At 40.5% G+C, this 22,005-nt stretch overlaps 1 protein-coding gene across 3 annotated transcripts in view; it reads right to left on the bottom strand.

The window, feature by feature from the left end:
- Window positions 1-22,005, bottom strand: part of TMEM117 (transmembrane protein 117) — a 71,771-nt gene that overhangs the window by 4,607 nt on the left and 45,159 nt on the right. For 2 of the 3 annotated variants that reach the window (XM_026667839.2, XM_026667840.2), the window contains exon 7: window positions 17,352-17,481. In XM_026667839.2, the coding sequence (XP_026523624.2) occupies window positions 17,352-17,481 (130 nt within the window). Of the gene's footprint in view, window positions 1-9,812; window positions 9,924-17,351; window positions 17,482-22,005 lie in introns of those variants that run through there. The other variant, XM_087967894.1, reaches the window with a different exon arrangement.

Here is a 22,005-nt window from a genome sequence, read left to right as displayed (position 1 = left end):
TTTTCTTTTTCTTTTTAATTTTTTAATTACTTTTTTGCTACAACCTATTAGGTTGCCATACAAAAATAGAACACAATAAAATAAACTGATGAAATAAAAATTTAAAAAAGCAACAGAGACCGAACTACTAACAATACCAGCAGAAATACAAAAATTAAAAGACAGAATGAAAAGATTTTGCCTGACATAAAATAAAGTTATCAAATGACATGCCAGACCAGGAAGATCTCTAAAGAATTGCATTACTACATTCACTAAGTGTGCTCTCAGACCAGCCATACAATCTGTTTTTCATATCTGATATCTTACATAGTATAATTAATTAGCTGAAATGGCTATCCTTCATTTTATTATACTTCTTTAAACTTATGAATAATATATATACATGTCAGAGGTGGTCTTCAATAGGTTCTGACCAGTTCTGGAGAACCGGTAGTGGAAATTTTGAGTCGTTCAGAGAACCAGCAAATCCCACCTCTGACTGGAGATTTTACAGTATCCTTCCCCTGCCATGCCCACCAAGCCACGCCCAGAACCAGTAGTAAAAAAATTTGAATCCCACCACTGATACATGTGTTTCTCCATACATATTCTATAACTAGGTTAACCATATACAAATGTTCATACACCCACATCAACATCAGATTACCAGTCTTTCCACCAGCAGAGCCAACTATAATGGCTGAGAACTCTGAAAATTGATGCTCAACCTATCTGGACAACTCCAGGTTTAGAAAGGCTCATCTACACAACCATCAGCAACCATCAAAGAGAAGATCAAGATGTAACTTCTGTTATGTTTAAGGCCCAGCAAGGTCTCAAAAGAATAAATCCAGGCTTGATATTTCAAGAGGAATTATAGGTTTGGTGTTTCAGAAAGAACAGCATGAAAGGCCAGGCTCAACATTCAGGCTTTCTGTTTTCTAACCTTGCAGTGGAGAAAAAAGTCAAAGGTAAGGGATATATATCAATATGGCTGTTTCTAATAATAAATGACCAAAACAGTGCTCTTTCACCTCAATTATACCAAGTGCAGGAACATCAAATATGTCTTTCCCACAAAAGTGTATCCTAACAGCAGGAGATCTTCCCTGGTATCATGAATGACTGGGACATCTAAGTGTCTTGTTGTGTTCTTAGCACTCGACAATGCTGCTGGACCTGCCTTCATGACTGTAAAACTGTTGATCAGTCTTATCCACTCAATCTGCCAGAGCTAATCTTCACATGCTGGAATAGACAAACCCCTATCTCACTGAGAGCTGAAGAACCATTGGCTACCCTCACCTGGTTTGGTCTCTCTGTCAAGATGCTTTATTGGGGTTTGGCCGTTTTGTGTGTTATACCTATTTGGAGGCACAAGTGATTACTGAGGGTCAGATGTGGACCAAAGATAAACAGTGCACAACATGCTTATGTTACGAGCCTGGTGGCAACAGTTAATCTGAGTGTGATGAATATGTCTGCCCTTCTTCCAAAATACCATACAAAATGAAATAATGCTTTCTTAACTAAGTATACATTCATTTATTATATAGCTATATCTATCTGATAAGGTAACATCACAAACTTAATTTAGAGCAAAATCAAAAAGCACATAACTTACTACTTCCTGAGCAGAATAATGCTATTTAATTACTGTTAAATATTTTTACATTAAGTAAATATACTGTACATCATGGCATAACTTTTCATTCTAAACATTCAGATTACTGAATGTTTGAATTACCATGTTTCTCCAACAATATGGCCTCCACCAATAGGAAGGCCCAGCATGTTTTATCAGCATAAAATCAAATTAAGCCCCTCCCCCCAAATTAAGGCCTATATTAAACATGCGAAATGGGGGGAAATGGCGGGGGGCTTGCCGTTAGGAAGTACTTTTGTTGCATACCCGGATATGGTGCTGCCTGCGTTGACTTTGGCGTTGGTGGGGCACTTCGTATCAGGAGACCTGCCACCATTGCTTTCCCTTCTCCCTTGCTGCCGCAGCGTTTAGAGCAACGCCGCGACATTTGGCGCAGCCACGTGTGGCCAGCCAGGGCTCCTCCCTGCAACCGGAGCCCGGTGGAGACACTCGGTTTCAGGTGCTCCTGTCGCCGCCTTCCCTTCGCCTTCAAAGGCAAAGCCAATTCTTTTAAAAACGACACCCTACTACCGGCACGACAAAGCCACCCCTGCCCGAGAGGGCAGCCAACCCCACGTGGAGGCGAATCTCCCAGGGCTGCAGCGCAATATCGGCCCACCCCGGGAGAAGCGCCCAGCCGCCATCCCTGCCTGGCGCCGGGCAGAGTGCAAAGAGCTTCGCCTGGGGTGCCCAGCGCAGCTGACAGGCGGGCCCTCCTGCCCGGCGGCGGAGCTCTCGCCAAGGCAGCGAGCGCCTCCCCACTAGACCCTCTGCTCATCCCGTCAGGGCCACGCCAGAGCCTTGCGGGCTGGGCAGAGCCAGGAAAGCAAGCTGTGGGTGCACGCCCACCTGCCAAGCGAAAGAGCTGGCCCAACCCAAGTCCCTCTAGCCCGAACCCAAAGGGGCCACAGGGAGAGGGCGCCCGAGGCAGTGATAGCGCCCAACCATCCGTGGACAGGGAGGCAAGGCGATGGCCTGCACCGCATCCTCCTCCGAGCTGAGCCCTGCCTGATGCCTGTTCCGCTGCAGCGTTTGGAGCTGCTGGCGCATTTGGAGATGTGTGGGGACAGGGACGGGCTGGGCGAGGGGTGGAAAGGACAGGCGGCTTTGGGTTCTCTCCACCGGCCAGGGAAGCAGCGCTGCCATCACCTCGCCTCCCTGTCCGTGGACAGGTGGGTGCTATCACTGCCTCGGGCAGCCTCTCCTGGTGGCCCCTTTGGGTTCGCGCTGGAGGGACTTGGGAAGGAAGCCAAGCTCAGGTCAGCCTGGCTCTTTTGCTTGACAGGCGGGTGCGCACCGGTAGCTCGCTTTCCTGGCTCTGCCCAGCCTGCACGGCTCTGGCGCAGCCCTAGCAGGATGAGCAGAGGGTCCAGCGGGGAGGCGCTCGCTGCCTTGATGAGAGCTCTGCTGCCGGGCAGGAGGGCCCACCTGTCAGCTGTGCTGGGCACCCCAGACGAAGCTCTTTGCACTCTGCCTGGCGCCAGGCAGGGATGGCGGCTGGGCGCTTCTCCCGGGGTGGGCCGATCCTGCGCTGCTACCCCAGGAGATTCGCCTCCCCACGTGGGGTTGGGCTGCCCTCTCGGGCAGGGCAGGCTTTGTCATACCGGTAGTAGGGTGTAGTTTTTAAAAGAATTGGCTTTGCCTTTGAAGGCGAAGGGAAGGTGGCGACGGGAGCGCCTGAAGCCGAATGTCTCCACCGGGCTCTGGTTGCAGGGAGGAGCCCTGGCTGGCAGCACATGGCTGCGCCAAACGCCACGGCATTGCTCTAAATGCCATGGCAGCAAGGGAGAAGGGAAAGCAATGGTGGCAGGTCTCCCGATACGAAGTGCCCCACCAACGCCAAGGTCAACATCCAAGCTGTCGCTGCCTGCCCACCCGAGGATGCAAGGGGGGGAATTAAGTCACCCCCGAAAAGACGGCCTAGCCATTTTTTGGGGGGTCAAAAAAAATAATTAAGGCCCGGCCTTATTTTGTGAGAAACACGGTACTTATTTCCAGTATAGTTAAGTAAAAACATTTACATTTAAAAACATGCACACAAGTTAATCTTCTTTAACGAGGAAATAGTTGGAGAGAGTGGATAACCAAATTTTCTTTTAAGACCTATAGATCAGGGGTCTCCAACCTTGGCAACTTTAAGCCTGGAGGATTTCAACTCCCAGAATTCTGGAAGTTGAAGTCCTCTAGGCTTAAAAGTTGCCAAGGTTGGAGTCCCCTGGTATAAATCACCCTGGATACCATGGAAACTAGGTTATCCTGTGTATTTCTATAATCTACTGCCTAGGAAAGAAAGCACATGCTCTATAATGAGCCATCTGTCAAAGGAAATCTAGATGAGATAAGCAGATGGAAAAATGCAGCTCTCTCTCTATGTAAACAGATAAAAGAAAAAAAGTAAATGAGAAAATACTATATAAAACACTCATTAGGGATTCCATAGTATACAAAGGGTTAAGATTAAGGATAGGATGGGCAAACATAAACTGGTCAAATGTTTAGAAGCAAGATCTACTCAAAAGATTGCCCTCTTCTTAAAAATCTCTAGTGATGGAACACCCACAATTCTGGAAGCAAGTTGCTCCACTGGTTAATTGTTCTGTCAGGAAATTACTTCTAAATTCTAGGATGGTTCTCTCCTTGATTAGTTTCCATCTATGGCTTCTTGTTCTGCCTTCAGATATGGAGTATTTAGTATGGAGTATTCAGGTATTGCTACTTATGGAGCAGATTTAACAAATATCACAACTGAAATTGTATGAGCCTTAGAGTAGACTTTTGGGGACTGCCTTCAATTCAATGTTGATATTTATCTAGCCATATTCACCATCAATAGGATATTCCATTTTTTTACTGATGCTTTTATATAATGCCTGGTAGCTGATAATGCTTTCCATAAATTGTGAATGCAGATTAAGGGCAACAAGCCTTTTCTCATTCCAAGAAACAGTGGCTTTCTTGTTGCTTTACAAAGGAAGGAGAATGATTCAATCTAAAATAATTTAAAAATAATTTAAAGGGAAATGTATCTAATATTAAAAATTCAAGCAGGTGAAAAGTGAAAGGCAATATATGAATATATGAAGCTCCAGAAAAAAAAAAAATAGGTCAAGCTTTTGAAAGTCCTTTGAAGTTGCTAAACTTGGTTGGATCCAAATACAGCTCTCACATTTATTACAGGAATCTTTTGTTGTGTTCTATATCCATTTCAAATGAAATCTCGATCCAAGATAACCTTTGATTTGGTACAAAGTGAATTGAAAACAGTGATCCCTAGTAGAGTTGAAAATATATGGATTTTTCAGAGTTCAGATTAAAGAGGAAAATTAGGGTTAGCACTCATTAAAAGAACTATATCAGATTGAAAGGAACATGTCTCCACATATTTTAGTTACGTGAAAAGAGATGGTTGTGAACCACAGAAATTCACACCTTCTCCTGGCATACCCATAGAATGGTACCCAATCTATTGAAGCTTCTAATTAGTCAGGGAGGGATTAGATCTGTTCCTTTTTGGGCTTTTATCATACAATATTAGATTTCTCTGAATTCTAGGCAAATAGATTGAAATGTATATTCTAATTCATCATGACATGAATTAAAACTGTAACTTAAGCAAAATGATGACTCCCCACCAACTTTTTAATGACATTTGTTGAACAGTTGTCCAATATATTCTTTCCTGTTTTTCTTTAAAACTGTAGAACCCTGCTCATATTTCTTTGCCAAATGGCTATCTCTCTGAGAGTAAACTGCATTGCTATGTAATTAATTTTACAACAAATGGCTTACAAAAATAATCAGAGACACTTAATTTAAAAGAAATATATTTTTCAAAGAACTTTTAAACAGAGTCATCAGATAAATCTGTGGAATTCTTTTTTACCTCTAAATTTTGGATTGGAATAAGATATTCATAAGGACAACCTTAAAAGATCCAAAGATGGAGTTCAAAACCTAGAACTGATTTAAGAACAGATGGCCACGCACAGCTTACCCAAGGGGAGTTTCTCATGCTGGCTTGATACTCTTTATGATTCTCCTAAAATGGCACTGAACTGAGATAAAGCAGCCTCTTGCAGCTCTGGTGATGTGATATGCATTCAAATGGGCTAATTTGTCTAGTAACTGTAATAAATTGGACTTATTAATTCTGAACTGGAAAGGGAGAAAAAATATTTCACAATCCTTATTCATGTGCTTGTTTTTCAATTAAATTATGCCCTTCACAAAAGTTCTCCATCACTTTAAAGAGAGAGGGAAAATGCACTGTAAATGCAATGGTCAGCCTAGACAATCTGCTTTTAAAAAGAGCTAGGATGGGGGGGGAAAGCAAGTCACTTCAAGTTGCTCACTTCATTATGGAAGATTTTTCTCCATGTAGCCACTCTAGAGCCTCTGTCAGCATTCCAACAAACCTCCATTCCAATCAGTAACTCTGAGACAAATATATCTCAAAAGTACCTTTATTAGAATAGCACCTGGCACATCTGTGGAATCCCAAATCTGAAAGTTTTCAGGCTTTCCACAATTCCCCAAACTACCAATCCATCCCCCGCCTTAGTCGTCATCACATCACATGGCCCAATCATGATCCATCTAAAAGTAAGATCCTTATTTCATCCTGCGCCATACTAAATGACCTTGAATTAACAGAAGAATTTCATTTTGTCTACTTAGAGCTACTTAATTGAAATTACCCCCCTCCCACCTTCTCAGGCTATGTGGCAGCATGGAATATGGCTTCCAAAGCTGACAGGCATCCCCCCTTGAGAAATTCGCCTCCTAAAAGAGATAATAAACAAAACACAACCAGGGGTTAATGTGATGCCCTTAACCCCCTCTTCTGCCTCCAAGGGGACCCTTCAGTTTGTCAGGGAATTCTTTATGAAATTGGTTAATCAAGCTATCTGCATGTATATCCCAACTTTTCACCCAAGTAGCTTCTGACAAAGAATAGCCTTTTCATAGGACCAAATATTGTAATTGTCCTTGGTGTAATCTAAAATTGAGGATTTTCTTTATGTCATTATGTGTTTCGCCCTGTACTACCAGAGGTTTGGGGGGGAGCTGCCAGTACAGGTCATAGATTGAAACCAATAGCCGGCTTCAACAAGCTACTATGGAATACTGGGTGTATTTTACTTAACAGCCGAGAGACGCTAAGTTGGATAGTCGCTGGACTGATTACTTTCGATATAGGGAAGGGACCCAAAAATTTTGGTCCCAACTTTTTACTAGGAAGTTTCAACTTAAGATATTTAGTTGACAAAAACACTTTGTCCCCCACTTTAAATGGTGGTTGGAGGGATCTATGTTTGTCTGCTTGTTTTTTATATTCCTCAGCAGCTTCAGTTAAAGCTTTTTTTGTATCCTCCCAACTTTCTTTAATGAGTCCATCCACTCCGTTAAAGATATAGATGTTGGGGGTTCCCTCGGTAATTCCGATATAGGGACAAATTCCATGCTGGTGTTGACTTGGAACGGAATCAAGCCTGTGCTGCTGTGTACTGCATTATTGTAAGCAACTTCTACAAATGGCAACAGCTCCACCCAGTTATCTTGTTGATAGTTTACATAGCATCTAATGTATTGTTCCACCAACACCCCCCCCCCCCCCCCCACCATTGCAAAGAAAAAAAAAAAAAAAAAAACCCCCAAAAAACCCAAAAAAAAAAAAAAACCCCCAAAAAAAATAAAAAAAAAATAAAAAACCACCCCCAAAAATTTACAAAAAAAAAAAAATTTTTTCTCTTTTCCCCACTTAAAAAAAAACCCACCAATTTTAGGCCATAGGGCTCGTTTTTTTATTTAACCCTCCCCCCCCCCCCCCCCCCCCCCCCCCCCCCCCCCCCCCCCCCCCCCCCCCCCCCCCCCCCCCCCCCCCCCCCCCCCCTTGTTTATTTTTATTCCTCCCCCCCAGGAAAAAAAACCCAAACCCCCCCCCCCCCCCCCCCCCCCCCCCCCCCCCCCCCCCCCCCCCCCACCCCCCCCCCCCCCCCCCCCCCCCCCCCCCCCCCCCCCCCCCCCCCCCCCCCCCCCCAGGCCGGAGACGCCAGCGGTTCGCGCCTCCTTCGGGCTGCACGACCATTGCACGCAGGATGGAATGCTGAGTAAAGCCCTTGGATGACCCAATGGACTTCAAAAACTCCCATCAGAACTTAGCAGTAAATTGTATACCTCAACCTGAGATTACTCTACGAGATACTCCGTGGAGCCTATACATATGCTTCATGAACAGTTTCACAAGTTTTTTAGGCAAAGGTAGTCCGTTAAAGGCTGTAAAGTGGACTTGCTTAGAGAATAAGTTGATAACAGTCCAAAACATGGTATTTCCTCCACTCTCAGGTAACTCTATGATAAAGTCCATCACAATTTCTTCCTATGGCTTCATTGGTTCAGCTACTTGTTGAAGGAGGCCAGGGGGTTTTCCAATTCTGTGTTTCATCGTGGCACAAATTGAGCAGCTTTTCACATAGTCTTCAACATCAGGTTTCATTTTTGGCCACCAGAACTGTCTCCTGACTAAATGCAAGGTTTTTAAGAACCCAAAGTGTCCCCCCCAACCGCGAGTCATGGCTACGCTTCAGTACCATTAGACTTAGAGTATTGGATACATAAATCTTGGTTCCTTTCCAAGCCAATCCTTCGTTCATTGTCAAATTGGGTTGATGTTCAACAAACCATGGATCGGTTAAAAGTGCTTGTAAGCACTGGACTTTTCCCCTTCAATCGAAAAGAATGAACTTCTGAAAGCTAGGTACTTCAAAAGGAATTATTTACTAGTCAAAGCAGAATCAAAGATACCCCCAGGCATACAGGGACAGATAAAGGGAGTTAGAACCCCTCCCCTTATTCTGATGTGGATTTAGTCAAACAAAGAAACAACATGTTAATCCCTCCCTTTCTGGGAACGTATCTTAGGAAAGTTTCTCAGGCAGTTTCTTTCAGAGATGGAATTTTTATGGTCTCTTCTCCTGCTATCTCTCCAAGAAGTGACAAGGTTCCAGGCATCTGGCTCCAGTCATATATAATGTGCAACTTATACAGATTCAATACAAGGCTTAAGATATTCAGATTACATCAAAAAGGATTACTTGTGCCAACTCCCCCCTTCTTCTTCCATTGAAGAATGGCAGATACATGGATCTGACGGGTGCTACTTTCAACTCAGCTGTCAGGTTGTCTGGGTCTGCGTTTGGCTTGGCCTTGGGTGGTTATTTGGCCTGCAGGTTGGGCTTCTGATATCATAGTTTGCACTACCTCCTCCCAGCGACTGTCAAATTGGGGTTTTCTCAACATCTGCCAATATGTTTTTCCCTCCTGGGATATATTTCATGTTAAAGTTGAATCTCTTGAAGTATTGAGCCCAGCTGACTTGTTTGGGTGATAACTTTTGAGGTTTCTTTAGAGCTTCAAAGTTCTTCTGATCAGTCCACACCTCAAAAGGCTCCTTCACTCCTTCCAGGAAATACCTCCAAGATAATAAAGCCCATCTCTTTTTCCCAAACTGCCCATCTACACTGTGTCCAAATTTTTTTACATAGCTCAAGGCATCAGTTCTTGAGAGTTCTTTTGAAGTAGAATCACTGCAACAGCCACATCACTGGCATCAGCTTGGACTACAAAAGGCTTGGTTGGATCCAGATGTTGGAGGATAGGCTCAGCAGCAAATAGGCATTTTAAAGTTTCAAAAGATTTCTTTTAAAAAAACAAGCTTTATTTCAGTTTTCCACGTTTTAAAAATGTCTCTTTTTAGTGAACAGCATGATTACAGCTTTCCACATTTACATACAAATATGACCATAGTTACTTATTCAACTTTTACGTTCAACTTCTTATCTTATCAATGTTTCTATACATTTTCTATTTTATTATATTATTTCAAATGCTTTCCTCTTATTTAAATCACGAGTATTTTTCATATCTTCACAATTATTATACTTTAATACTTTTGTCTGTCATATCTGCATATTTCATCGCATATTCTTATTGCATCCTTTCATAGATTCTAATTTAATACAGTCATTTAAGAAATAGTTTCCCCCCAAATTACTAATTTAAGTATGCACCTCTATAATTTACATATTCATTAATTATCTCCCCTTTAAATCCCATTAAACATTTAACTTTTATTACCTAGAAAATTGAACTTAATAATCCCTTTAAAACCACATAGCACATATACCTTTTAAATCAGATCGGAAGCATCCCCCTCATTCATCACATCTGTGATTGCAGTGACCAGGTTGCGATATGTTGCATATTGGGCTCCAAACCAATCTATGTGGGACCAGATCTGAGTGAGAAATAAGCAAATTATTCATGTCGTCCATCAAATGTTGCTTTAAAAGCCATCTGGTCTGGTCTGAGGGGGTGGGTAGGATTGCCATAGCAACTGCGGGTTGAGCTGGAATGAATGGAGCCTGACGAGGAATGTATGAACCTTGCAGGGGTACTCCAAGGGCCAGCTGTGTTGGGGCTCTCTGGAAGAAGGGCCTCTGCAGGGTTGCTCTGAGGGGCGGCTGATTTGGCACCTGCTGTGAGGAGGCCATTTGTTGCATTCTTCCCTGCAATGGGAAGAGGGGAGTGGCTGCCATCTGTCTGCACAGATCCCTTTGCTGAGAAGGGATCACTGATGCTCTTTGGGGCCAGGTGCTCCCGAACCAGGTGGTGCAATGGGTGTTGTCATCCACTGGCATTGGACCCACCCTTGACCAGGATAAAATCCCCATCCTGGAGGAATACTCTCTTCAGGGGGTAATCTCCTTTCTGGTTGTGGAGGGGGAGGGCTTGGGGTTTGTAGCAAACCCAATGTTGGGTGCATCTGCTGTCTCTCCCTTGAAACTTGAGCCTGCTGGGCTGGGCTGCTTCGCCGGCCATCTCCAACCGATGCCACAGTGATTCTCCCTCCACTTCTCAGACTAGGGAAAGTAAAGGTGGGCTGCATTAGGATCCAGCTTGTCTGGAGAGGTTGTGGCTGTGAGATATAACTTTCCACCTTAAGTTGTTGGAGTTGTTCTGGGATTCCTGCCAACGACTGGCTTCAGGATGGAAGCCACAAGTTGCAGTCTTGGGAGGTGTCTGATCCCAACATTCCCCCACATCTCCATTCTGTCTCTCTGGTCGTTCTCAGGGGGCTGGAGAAAGAGAGGTGTTCAGGCAGCATCTCCCCCAATGTCACCCCTGGATTCAGCTCCGTCTCCTTGGGCCGGGCTCCTAACCTCCGTCTCTCCTCTGCAGCCTCTAACGCCTGCATCACCTCTTCAGAAGGGGTGCTGGGGGCTTCAATTAATCGTCTGGTGTCCAGCCCCATAGCCCCTTCTGTATCTTCTCCTATCTTCACTGAATCTTCGCACTGCTCCATGTTTGGAATCAGTGCTGGGGCTCAGCACCTGACAGCCCCCTTTTGGGGTGCTGGAGTTCGTTAGAGATTTGGGATAATATCAGCATTCCAGCAAACTCCATTCCAATCAGTAACTCCGAGACAAACATATCTCAAAAATACCTTTATTAGAATAGGACCTGGCACATCTGTGGAATCCCAAATCTAAAATTTTTCAGGCTTTCCACAATTCCCCAAACTACAAATCCATCCCCCCTTGGTCGTCATCACTTCACATGGCCCAATAACAATCCGTCCATTTCATCCTGCACCATACTAAATGACTTTGAACTAACAGAAGAATTTTATTTTGTCTACTTAGAGCTACTTAATTGAAATCACCCCCCTCCCACTTTCTCAGGCTATGTGGCAGCATGGAATATAACTTCCAAAGCTGACAGCCTCTCTTTTTCTTTTAGACCATTTTTTTTGCCAGAAATGTTGCATTAGCCTTGCTTTTTGATCAATGATACATTTTGAAAATGTTAGCTTCTCCTGTCTTCACATCCTTCTATACATGAGGTACAGATCAATCCATTATTTATGCAACATTTAAAGGAGAAGAATCAGATTAACTCCATAAGTACACAATGCCTATGCTTTCTAGTAACAGATATTAGCCTCTCTTACATTGTGAAGTATGAGTGTATCTCTCTCTCTCTTTTTTTTTAGTATTTATTTGATTTGTCAATCGCTTACAAGATACAGGTATAAGAATAAATATCGTTTTGAATACATGAGATAGATACTTATAAGAAAAATAAAAAACAATAGGACAGGGACAGTAGGCACGATTGGTGCGCTTATGCACGCCCCCTATAGGCCTCTTAGCAAAGGGGTGAGGTCAATAATAGACAGTCTAAGGTTAAAGTTTTTGGGGTTTGGGGAAGAAACCACAGTCAGGTAGAGTATTCCAAACATTGACCACTCTGTTGCTGAAGTCGTATTTTCTGCAGTCGAGTTTGGTGTGATTAACCTTGAGTTTGTATCTATTGTGTGCTCTTGTATTGTTATGATTGAAGCTGAAGTATTCATTGACAGGTAGGACATTGCAATGTATGGTTTTATATACTATACTTAGATCGGACCGAAGGTGGCGTAGTTCTAGGTTTTCTAGGTCTAGAATTTCAAGTCTGGTGGCATAAAGTATTCTGCAACAAGTAGAGGAGTGGAGAGCTCTTCTTGTGAAATATTAGTATGCCAAGGTCCTTGACAAAGTTTGGATCCTCAACAAGGTCTTGACTATTTAGCTTGTATTTTATTTTCTGATTTTTTCTGCCAATATGTAAGACAGAGCATTTATTAGTTGAGATTTGAAGTGGCCATTTGATTGACCATTCTGATACATAGTTGAGGTCTTTTTGGAGGTAGTAGTATTGCCTGTGGTGTTGAATAGCTTTACATCATCAGCAAAGAGAACGCAGTTGCTCTTAATATGATCACAGAGGTCATTTATGTAGAGTATGAAGAGAGTTCTGCCTTGGGGGACACCACTGTTGACATGTACAGAATTTGATAGAACGCTCCCAATTTTGACCATTTGTTGTCTGTTTGAAAGGAATGCTTCTATCCAGTTATGCAGGTGTCCAGAGATACCGTAAGATTTTAGTTTTAGGAGTAGTTTGTCGTGTACCACTGAATCAAAGGCTTTACAGAAGTCTATGTAGATTGCGTCTATTGCTTTGCCCTGATCGACTTGTGTAGTCCATATGTTTTTGCAGTGTAAGAGTTGCAGATTACAGGATAGTTTTTTTCTGAAACCAAATTGTTTATTAGAGAGTAGGTTGTTTGTCTCTAAGTGGAGGATAATGGATTGGTTAATAATTAATTCCATGACTTTACAGGTGACGCAGCATAAAGAGATTGTTCTGTAATTTTCTTTTTTTTTTCAATAAAGTTTTATTTGGGTTTTCACACACAAAATACAGGTAAAACATCTTTTTTGAAAATAGCATGGTCCCGGGTTGAATTTCTTTATACAGACACAAAACTCAATTTCATGCTCCTTTTTGTATTCTATTCCATGTCTTATACTATTTTACATTTTCTATATAGTTTTTCCCCTATTTTAATTTTCTCAATTTTATTTTGATTATCTCATCTCAATTCAAATCATTATATTTATACTTTTGTCTGTTTTGTTTCAATTTCATATTATCTTTTCTCATTAAACAAATTTTCTCTTGTAGTTACTAATTGGAGTATGACACCTTTATATCTTTTAATTACATCCATTCAACTCTTATTTAAACTTCAATATATACCTTAAGTTTATGACCTTCAATATAATACATAATACATAACTTCCAGTCGAATTCTGCTTGGTACATTCTTATAATGCACACTATATTCTTTAAAAAAAAAAAAAGATTGTAAATATATGTAATTATAAACCCTCATTCCATTCCAGTTCAGTTCTATCATTAATAATCATTAAAATCTTAACATCTTTAACATTTCTTTTCAATTAAATATCATACTTCCTTAAAAACACATATAATATCCATAATTAATTTTCCCCTTATTTTTCTTCACATATGTTTTATAAATCATTAAATATACCTTTTGTTACATTTATTTATTGACAAGCATTCCACTGAATTACGATAGCTATTTTATCAGACATTTTAATCATACATTGTTCCATATTTTCTAAAATTATTTCTGCTTCTAATATAACCATACTATCTTATGTACCTTTGCAGAATCCCTTTTTCCACTAAGTTTTCACCCATTATCTCTAAATAGGCCCTGTTTCTCTATATTTTGCTTCTGTCCTTTATAACTTCTTTTCCTTTCTTTCTTCCCTCTCATCTTCTCCCTCCCCCTTTTACCCCCTTGTCACTCTAGTTCTAATTCTCTCTTCTGCATTTCCCTCTTCTGTTGCTTTCTGATTTTATACTTATTTTTCACTCTATTTTTTTGGGGGGGAGTTGTTTTTCCCAATCTTAAACTTTCCATTCTCTTTCCCCACTTTCCTTTTTCCCCCCATCTAAGATTACTTGTTCATTAAAGGTGGCTTCTTCTTTGTCGCAATCTTCTTGTTCTGCAGGCATTTCTTGTTGTTTCTCATAATTCCAAATCTCCATTTCTAAAAACTGAAATATGAAGCCAAAAGAACCTCTCCCTTCTTGTGCATCTTCTTTGTACTTTTTAAGTTCCATTTTCAGTTCTTCTAAAAGTGGAGCCATTTTAAACAGTTTTAAACAGCCACCCGATTGATTTTAGTCATTCAAAACAATAACCAAGAATCCAGAAATCATCAAGTAATCCAGATAGTCCCAAGTTATATCTTCTTATTTCTTTTTCGACTTTCTCTTTCTGGGGTTTTTGTTGCGATATTTCAGTTAGAATGTATCTTTTGGAAGTCTTGCTGAGATTTTGCTGTAAGTTCTTTTTTAATTCCAGGCAGTCTCCTCCCTTCCAGATCCTACCCTTTTATTCTTTTTCTCTCCTTTCCTGTTTTCAAAAGCTCTTAATTATCCAGAAATCTTTATTATCCCTTTGACTTTTTATTTTCAGCATTAAATGCCTATTGATGTCAAAGTGGATTTTTTTCCAATTTCTTGCTTAAGTCTCTTAGCTGTCAGTATAGGAAAAGGAGAAAACCAAATCTTTTCCCTTTCCTCTCTCCTTCGCAGCTTAAAAATCTTCTTAGGGAACAATGTTATTGTTTTTTAACAGTTTCAATTCCAGGGTACCTTATTTGTTGCTTTTGCTGTTTGACCCGGTCAACCAAAATTTTCACTTCTTATCTTCCTCCTGCACATTCTTTTCTGGTCGAGTTCTTCAGGAAACGGAGTAATGGCCAGCTGTGGAGGAGAGATGAGGCTCTCCTCAACCCTGCTGGTAGTCTCCCCCCTCTTCACCACCTCTATGGGGTGGCTTAGCCCCGAAACCAGCTGGCTCGGGGCGCTCCAGCGGCGCGCACGGATTGAAGCCTCGCAGAGACGAGGTTTCGGTCTGTCACTGAAGAAGCTCAAACCGGAAGTCAGATTGGTCTGTAATTTTCAACTAGGCTGGGGTCTCCCTTTTTGAAGATGGGGATGATTGAAGATGCTCTGAGCAAGTATACTCTAGAGGAAAGAGAATTCTGCTTTTTCCTGGTTTTCCTTTATGTGAAGGGATACTATGCACAACAGTATGATTCTGAGATCAAAGATGTTCATGTGGGAAATGTGAAATTGTTCTTTTTGTACTGTTCTTCCCAGAATACATGGAAGATGTTCAAATGGACACTTGTCAAGCATGATTGAAAGCATTGTTCTTATCTTCTAGTTTGCAATGTAAAGATATACATTTAAAAGCAATACTTCATTTTCAGACTTAGTTTCATTTCTTCACTCCACCGGGTTTTGTGTGTGTGTGTGTGTGTGTGTGTGTGTGTGTGTGTGTGTACCTCTTCATTGAAATGTACAGTATTGAAGAGTTCTCTCTTCCTGCTGACTATATTTTGGAGTTAACAATTTAATTATTTTAAAATTTCAGTATTCCCCTCTAGATTCATATCTGCCAAAGGCTGTTGGATATATAATGTATTTCCATTTTATAAGTACTTTTAAAAATATATAATCTTCTAAGCTTTATTTTGTTTTCAATGGAGATTCTTTCAAGTTTATCATTTTGACAGTTTCCATCGAAAAGATAGCAAGAATTAAAGTGAAGGTAATTTTCCTATTGCTTTATGATTTCTAATACTTTTTTAATTGTTTATTACTCTGACAACATAGCCCTTTCTACTCAATTTTTTCAGATCATAGTATTCATTTTTAATTTACTAAAGCAAAAACAATGCAGTTGTATCAGTCAGTTAGAAGAAACCCTTTAATGAGTAAATACATTATAAAACTGAAATTGAAGGATTTTCATTCATTTTTCGTATTCTTTTCTATAATGGATCTAGACTTGTCAAATAGTAGACAAAAATCTCCTCTTAAAAAAAGTTGTCATTAATACATGTAAGAACATAATTCCCCTTCTCTATTTAACACTGATAGTCCCAAGGTTAAGTTTTCTTATGAATGCCATTTACTAACAAAAACAAGCACATTAATTGCATTTGTACAATTCTATATCATAACATGCTATTTTTAATGCATACTCAAACCTAATGGAAATTTGGATTTCTTTTAACATTTAGTCTTATGGTTAAGAGGCAAGTCTATTTTTCATTCTTCTGGAAATCATCTGCTATTCCGTGCTTCTTACAGTTAAAGAATGGGGGAGAATGGCAGCCAGACTTTCTGAGCCCATGGCAAAGGGAGGATTAGGAGGAAATGACAGCTAAAAGTTATATGGATGCTAAATTAATGTGCAAGGATATAACCTGTGATTCACATTGGTTAGATCCAGGGGTGGGATTCAAATTTTTTAACAACTTGTTCTGTGGGTGTGGCTAGGTGGGCATGGCTAGGTGGGCATAGTCATGTGGCTACATGGGTGTGCTTTTTTTGGCAGCAACCCCCCCCCTGTTTTTTGCCTCCTGGGCCTCAGGGAAACTTCCTGGGGGGGGGGCATTTTTGCTCCCAGAAGGCTTCCCTGGGGCCCAGGAAGGCAAAAAATGGAGCACAGGGGCAGCACCCACCTGTGCTCTGTTTTGGGGCCACCTGGGCTTCAGGGAAGACTTCTGGGGAGGTGTTTTTGCTCCCAGAAGGCTTCCCTGGGGCCCAGGAAGGCAGAAAATGGAATGCAGGGGGCGTGCGCAGCACCCACCCCCACACACCCCTTTTTGCCTCCTGGCCTCAGGGAAGCGAAGCAGTAAGACAGCAAGGGGGATCCCGGAACAGCTGATCATTGGAACAGCTGATCGTTGGGAGGGGGAAAAAGAAATACCTTAAGGCAATCTCGGGCATGTGCACGATGTCACGCATGTGCCATAAAGACTGACTAGGCAGGAAGGGGAGGGGCAGGTGGAGAGGGGCAGGGCCAGCCAGGGGCACAATTTGCCGGTTCTCTGAACTGCACAGAATCATAACAACTGGTTCTATAGAACCAGCCCGAACCAGTAGAATCCCACCCCTGGTTAGATCTTCTGAAAGAATTTTGCTACAAGGGCAAATTGTATAGGACAAGTGTTATGGACTGTACCTTTTCAAATTTTAGGTGAATAATCACATGAATGAATGAAGCATCTCTTTTTCCTGGAAATCTCATTGCTCTTTTAAGAAATCATATTTATGAGAGTATTTTAATCTACACAGATTTCGGTATATACTAATGTTACGTTCTTCCCAAGAAAAATATTTTTATTTTCTTTCCCGATTATGGAAATCAAAGATAAATGTAGCACTTTGGAATTCTCCAATTCTGTTTTGAATAACATGTTCAAAGAATGTTACATACCTGTAATGTGTATGTGATACTCCTCCTTTAAAATAGTTTTAAAATAAGGGAGTCTGAACTGAAAATGTGCAGCAGGCAAGCCTGGAAGATTCACATCAACATCACCCATAAAATGTGGAAATTCCCAGTCCTGCAAAGAAAAGAAAACCTTTCACTCTCTAACATTTTTATTTAAAATATATTTCTTCTCGCCTTCAGATACACTCTACAGAGTTGATTTATAGATTATCTTTCTGTGCCCAGATAAGCAGGGATTAACACCAGACAATCAAACATAAAACAATACCCTAATCAAGGAACCACACTGGCAGAGAACGCTATTGTATATATGAGCAAACCTCATACTCATTAGCAATAGTGATGTTACTTAATTCCTATAGTTACTATAATATATAATATATTATACTACAGTATACTATAAGTATATAATAATACCATAATTGTGGGCATCAAAAGCTCAGAAAGTCCACAAATGGGAGAAATCTACATGTAGGCAAATCTTCACTAAAAAGGAAACAAATCCCACACTCAATAGTACTGATGATGTTACCTATTCAGGTAATAACATGTCTGCAACCAAACAACCATGCTTCAAGAGCACCAAGGACCCCACAGTTCAACTTTGACCTCCATATTGTTCTATTATGTATATTTTTGGAAAAGAGTGCAAAAATTGGACCCCGCTGTGCTCCATTATAAACTATAAACAGAATTCATTCTTTTAATTTCTAGGAACAGTCCTTGCTATCATAATTAAACTGTCAGTTTACAGACAGTAGTTGGCTACAAAATTGATGCAAAAGTAAAACTGTTGCAGAAGACAAAAGAGATATCTTGTTAACATAGAAAATTGTTCTAAAATCATTGCTCTATGCATTAGATTAGACTCCTTCTGTTCATATTCTAAAATCTCGTCTTTCATGAAGGTAGTATTTTAATATTTCACAGAGATGCAGATTGTATTTTATATTCTAGGGACTCCTAGTGAAATCCCCCCAAAATTACTAGACTATATTAAGCAATCTGTCTGTTTATTTATGTTATATAGTTTGATAGATTGAAATGTCTTCATTCCTGGATATGCACATAACAGGTGTGAATATGCATCCTTTGATACATTGGCTGTAGTGTTTTCCATAAGACTGGTGCTTGGCTAAATATGCTGATTTTGTACAATTGAGTGAGGATTGTCTTTAGATGATGTAAGAAATTGTGATACAATTAGGAATCAAGAGGCATTGGCATCTTAAATCATAAATAGCAACTTGTTCTACCAGCCAGAATCCTTATGATAGCCATGGTCTACATCCAAAATATAAAACCATATATCTCTTTTGTAGGAAGTAAGAAGTTTCAAGGACTGATATCAATGAATTATATTTAATGAAGGGGCATATACAGAATCTTGGAAACTGGAATACAGAGGTTGAATACAGCTCGAATACAGCTCGAATACAGCTCATCAGTCTGGAACCCACATTACGTATCTGATATTAACACAGTTGAGAAAGTCCAGAAATATTTCACAAGAAGAGCTCTCTACTTGTTACAGAATACCTTATGCCACCAGACTCGGAATTCTAGACCTAGAAAACCTAGAACTACGCCTCCTTTGGTCCGATCTACATATAATATATAAAATCATACATTGCAATGTCCTACCTGTCAATGAATACTTCAGCTTCAACCATAACAACACAAGAGCACACAATAGATACAAACTCAAACTTAATCACACCAAACTTGATTGCAGGAAATACGACTGCAGTAACAGAGTGGTCCATGTCTGGAATACTCTACCTGACTCTCTGGTTTCTTCCCCAAACCCCAAAAACTTTAACCTTAGACTGTCTACTATTGACCTCACCCCTTTGCTAAGAGATCTGTAGGGGGCGTGCATAAGTGCACCAATGTGCCTACCATCCCTGTCCTATTGTTTCTTTTTTTTTCTTTCTTATATGTATCCATGTATTCATAACTATGTTTTTACTTATACCTATTATTTGGTAAGCAATTGACAAAAATAAATATAAATAAATAAATAAATAAATAAGAAGGTGAGATGGACCTGGGGACCAAAAGAAGCCTTCACCTTTGATGCAGTTGTTTTTTGAAATGAATGTGATTTTTTTTAAAAAAATAAATATTACCTAGTCTCATCTAAATTGAGGAATTGCCAATTTTTTCAGTTTATTGACAAAATGTAGTTAATTTTGTTCCTAGAGAAACCAACAAGTTGTAACATGGTACATCACACATGGGGAATAATTCAGTTGTGTCATTAAGCTTTCTTGTAGACCAGTGGTATGCTAGCTGGAGAATTCTGGGAGTTGAAGTCCACAAGTCTAAAAGTTGTCAAGTTTGGCGATCTCTGTTGTAGACCATTAAAATGGCAGCATTTTGTTTCCCTTTTGTAGCTATGATTCCATGTGGACCTGTATATTCTGGATATACAGCCTTCATGAAGGAATCTTTATTGGGAATGTCTAAATTCTGCTGGCTGGCAAGGAATCTCTATTAGAAATATCCACTTTAAAGGGACTCAGTAATGAAAAATTACAGTAGAAAATTAGAACCACAGAATGAAATCAGCTAGCAGTTTCACTCAAAAGTTCCAGAAAATTTGACTTAGCTTACCAAAGGTAATTGTGTGTAATTGTGAATATTTGATCAAAAACAAATAATATGATGGATGTTTATGTGATTATCTCAGAGTAGCAGCTTACAATTCCAAAACTTCAGGATCTAACAAAAGCAGAACCAGCAGGGTAGGAGGTACAAGGAAGAAAACCACATGCTATTTAATTCATACCAACAACTTTCTATAGCCAAGGCAAGCACATGTCCAATTTCTCCATCATAGAAGCCCTCTCAGACATCTCCATAAGGAGCCCTTTTTAATTGATTGTGCATCATTTACTCAAATCTTAATCAGGAGGGCAATAAATATACAGTGGCCTCTCCCTATTAATATAAGGTCTACCAGTTTTATTGTTTTCAGTAATAAGACAAAGCTTCATAAAGATAGCATGCTACTGCCTGAGATATTGCACTTAACTTTCCACCCAGATACTGCATTTCTTATTCACAGGGACTGAAAGAAATGAAATATGCCGCTATTAAGGAAAACACACCGCACTTGCTTTATGCATAAAAATCAATAAATTATTTCCTGCTTTTACTTCCAAGCAAAACATCTCAGGCATAGCCAAAGGGGAAAAAAACCTGCCCCATAAATCAAGTCCTTTAGGCAATGAATGAATCATAAAACTAAATACAAGGCTTAAGAATAAAAAGGGAAGGAGAAGCTGTTGTATTCCCTCTGATCCCAATGCAATCGCATATGCAGACATATATGTGTTCAGCATCTCCAATCAAAATGCCTTTCTTTGTAAACTTGTAAAAAATATATATAAATTTCATTTTCAGTATGAATTTCATTTTCACTATTAGGAATCACTTGAGCAGATTTATCAAAGCAAGCAACCAAACAAATCAACAGCACTCTGATTTTAATTACATTTGCACTACCAAGTTTTAACAAACAAAACCAGGGGTGGGATGCTACTAGTTCGGCCCGGTTTTATAGAACCTGTAGCTGTGAAGAGCAGCTGACACCGAACCGGCTCGGTGTTTGGCCCACCCGCCTGCCTGACCTCTAGGTTGCCCTTTATTTTATTTATTTATTTATTTGATTTGCCAATTGTTTACAAGATAATAAGTATAAGTGTATACATAGTTGTGAATACATGAAATGGGTACATATAAGAAAAATAAAAGAAGAATAAGAGAAACAATATTTATTTTTATTTTTTTATTTATTTGATTTGCCAATTGTTTACAAGATAATAAGTATAAGTGTATACATAGTTGTGAATACATGAAATGGGTACATATAAGAAAAATAAAAAAGAATAAGAGAAACAATAGGACAGGGACGGTAGGCACGTTGGTGCGCTTATGCACACCCCCTACAGACCTCTTAGGAAAGGGGTGAGGTCAATGGAAAGGGGTGAGGTCAATGGAAAGGGTGAGGTCCCTGCTTTTTCCTCCTCAGCTGCTTTGTGCGGCACAGCTGAGGTTGAAAAAGCAAGAAACAAGAGGATTTTCAAATGCCGCGTGCCTGAGCACAGCGCTTGTCAGCTGTCCAGGCGGCACAGCTGATGATTTCTTGCAAACGCTGCACACACGATTGTCCCCAGTTCGGAAACTGGCAAATCGCTCCACTGGCTGGCCCCTCCCCTCCCTGTCCTCTCACTCCTTGCCTGGCATGCGAGCCATCCAACTTGCCTGGTTTGGTAAGATTGCAGACGGCAAGTCCTTTCCTGCTCCAAAGTCTGTTTAGTCAGAGTCTACCCAGCAGGCCAAAGAGACAAAGCCATTAAGTTTTATGCTATTCTAGATGAACAAAGAAACAGGTCTTTAGCCAGCTCAGCCTTCTTTGATGAATTTGACATTAAAGGGCCTAGCACTCCACATTCCTTAAAAAAACTTGTGCATAAATTGTGGAGATGTGGGGAGAAGAGCATCTGGTTACCAAGTCGAGTCAGTAGATGGGAAAACATGTCTGACTTTACCAACTCTTACTGAATGCAACCAGATTCCTGACCATAGATCTGAAATCCCTATGCCAGATGCAATGATTCATCACCCA

The sequence above is a fragment of the Notechis scutatus genome, chromosome 6 (assembly GCF_049901735.1).
Source record: "Notechis scutatus isolate UNSWTSFEM ecotype Mainland chromosome 6, rNotScu1.2, whole genome shotgun sequence".
In the NCBI taxonomy this organism is placed as follows: Eukaryota; Metazoa; Chordata; class Lepidosauria; order Squamata; family Elapidae; genus Notechis; species Notechis scutatus.
This window is presented reverse-complemented; position numbering and strand designations above follow the sequence as displayed.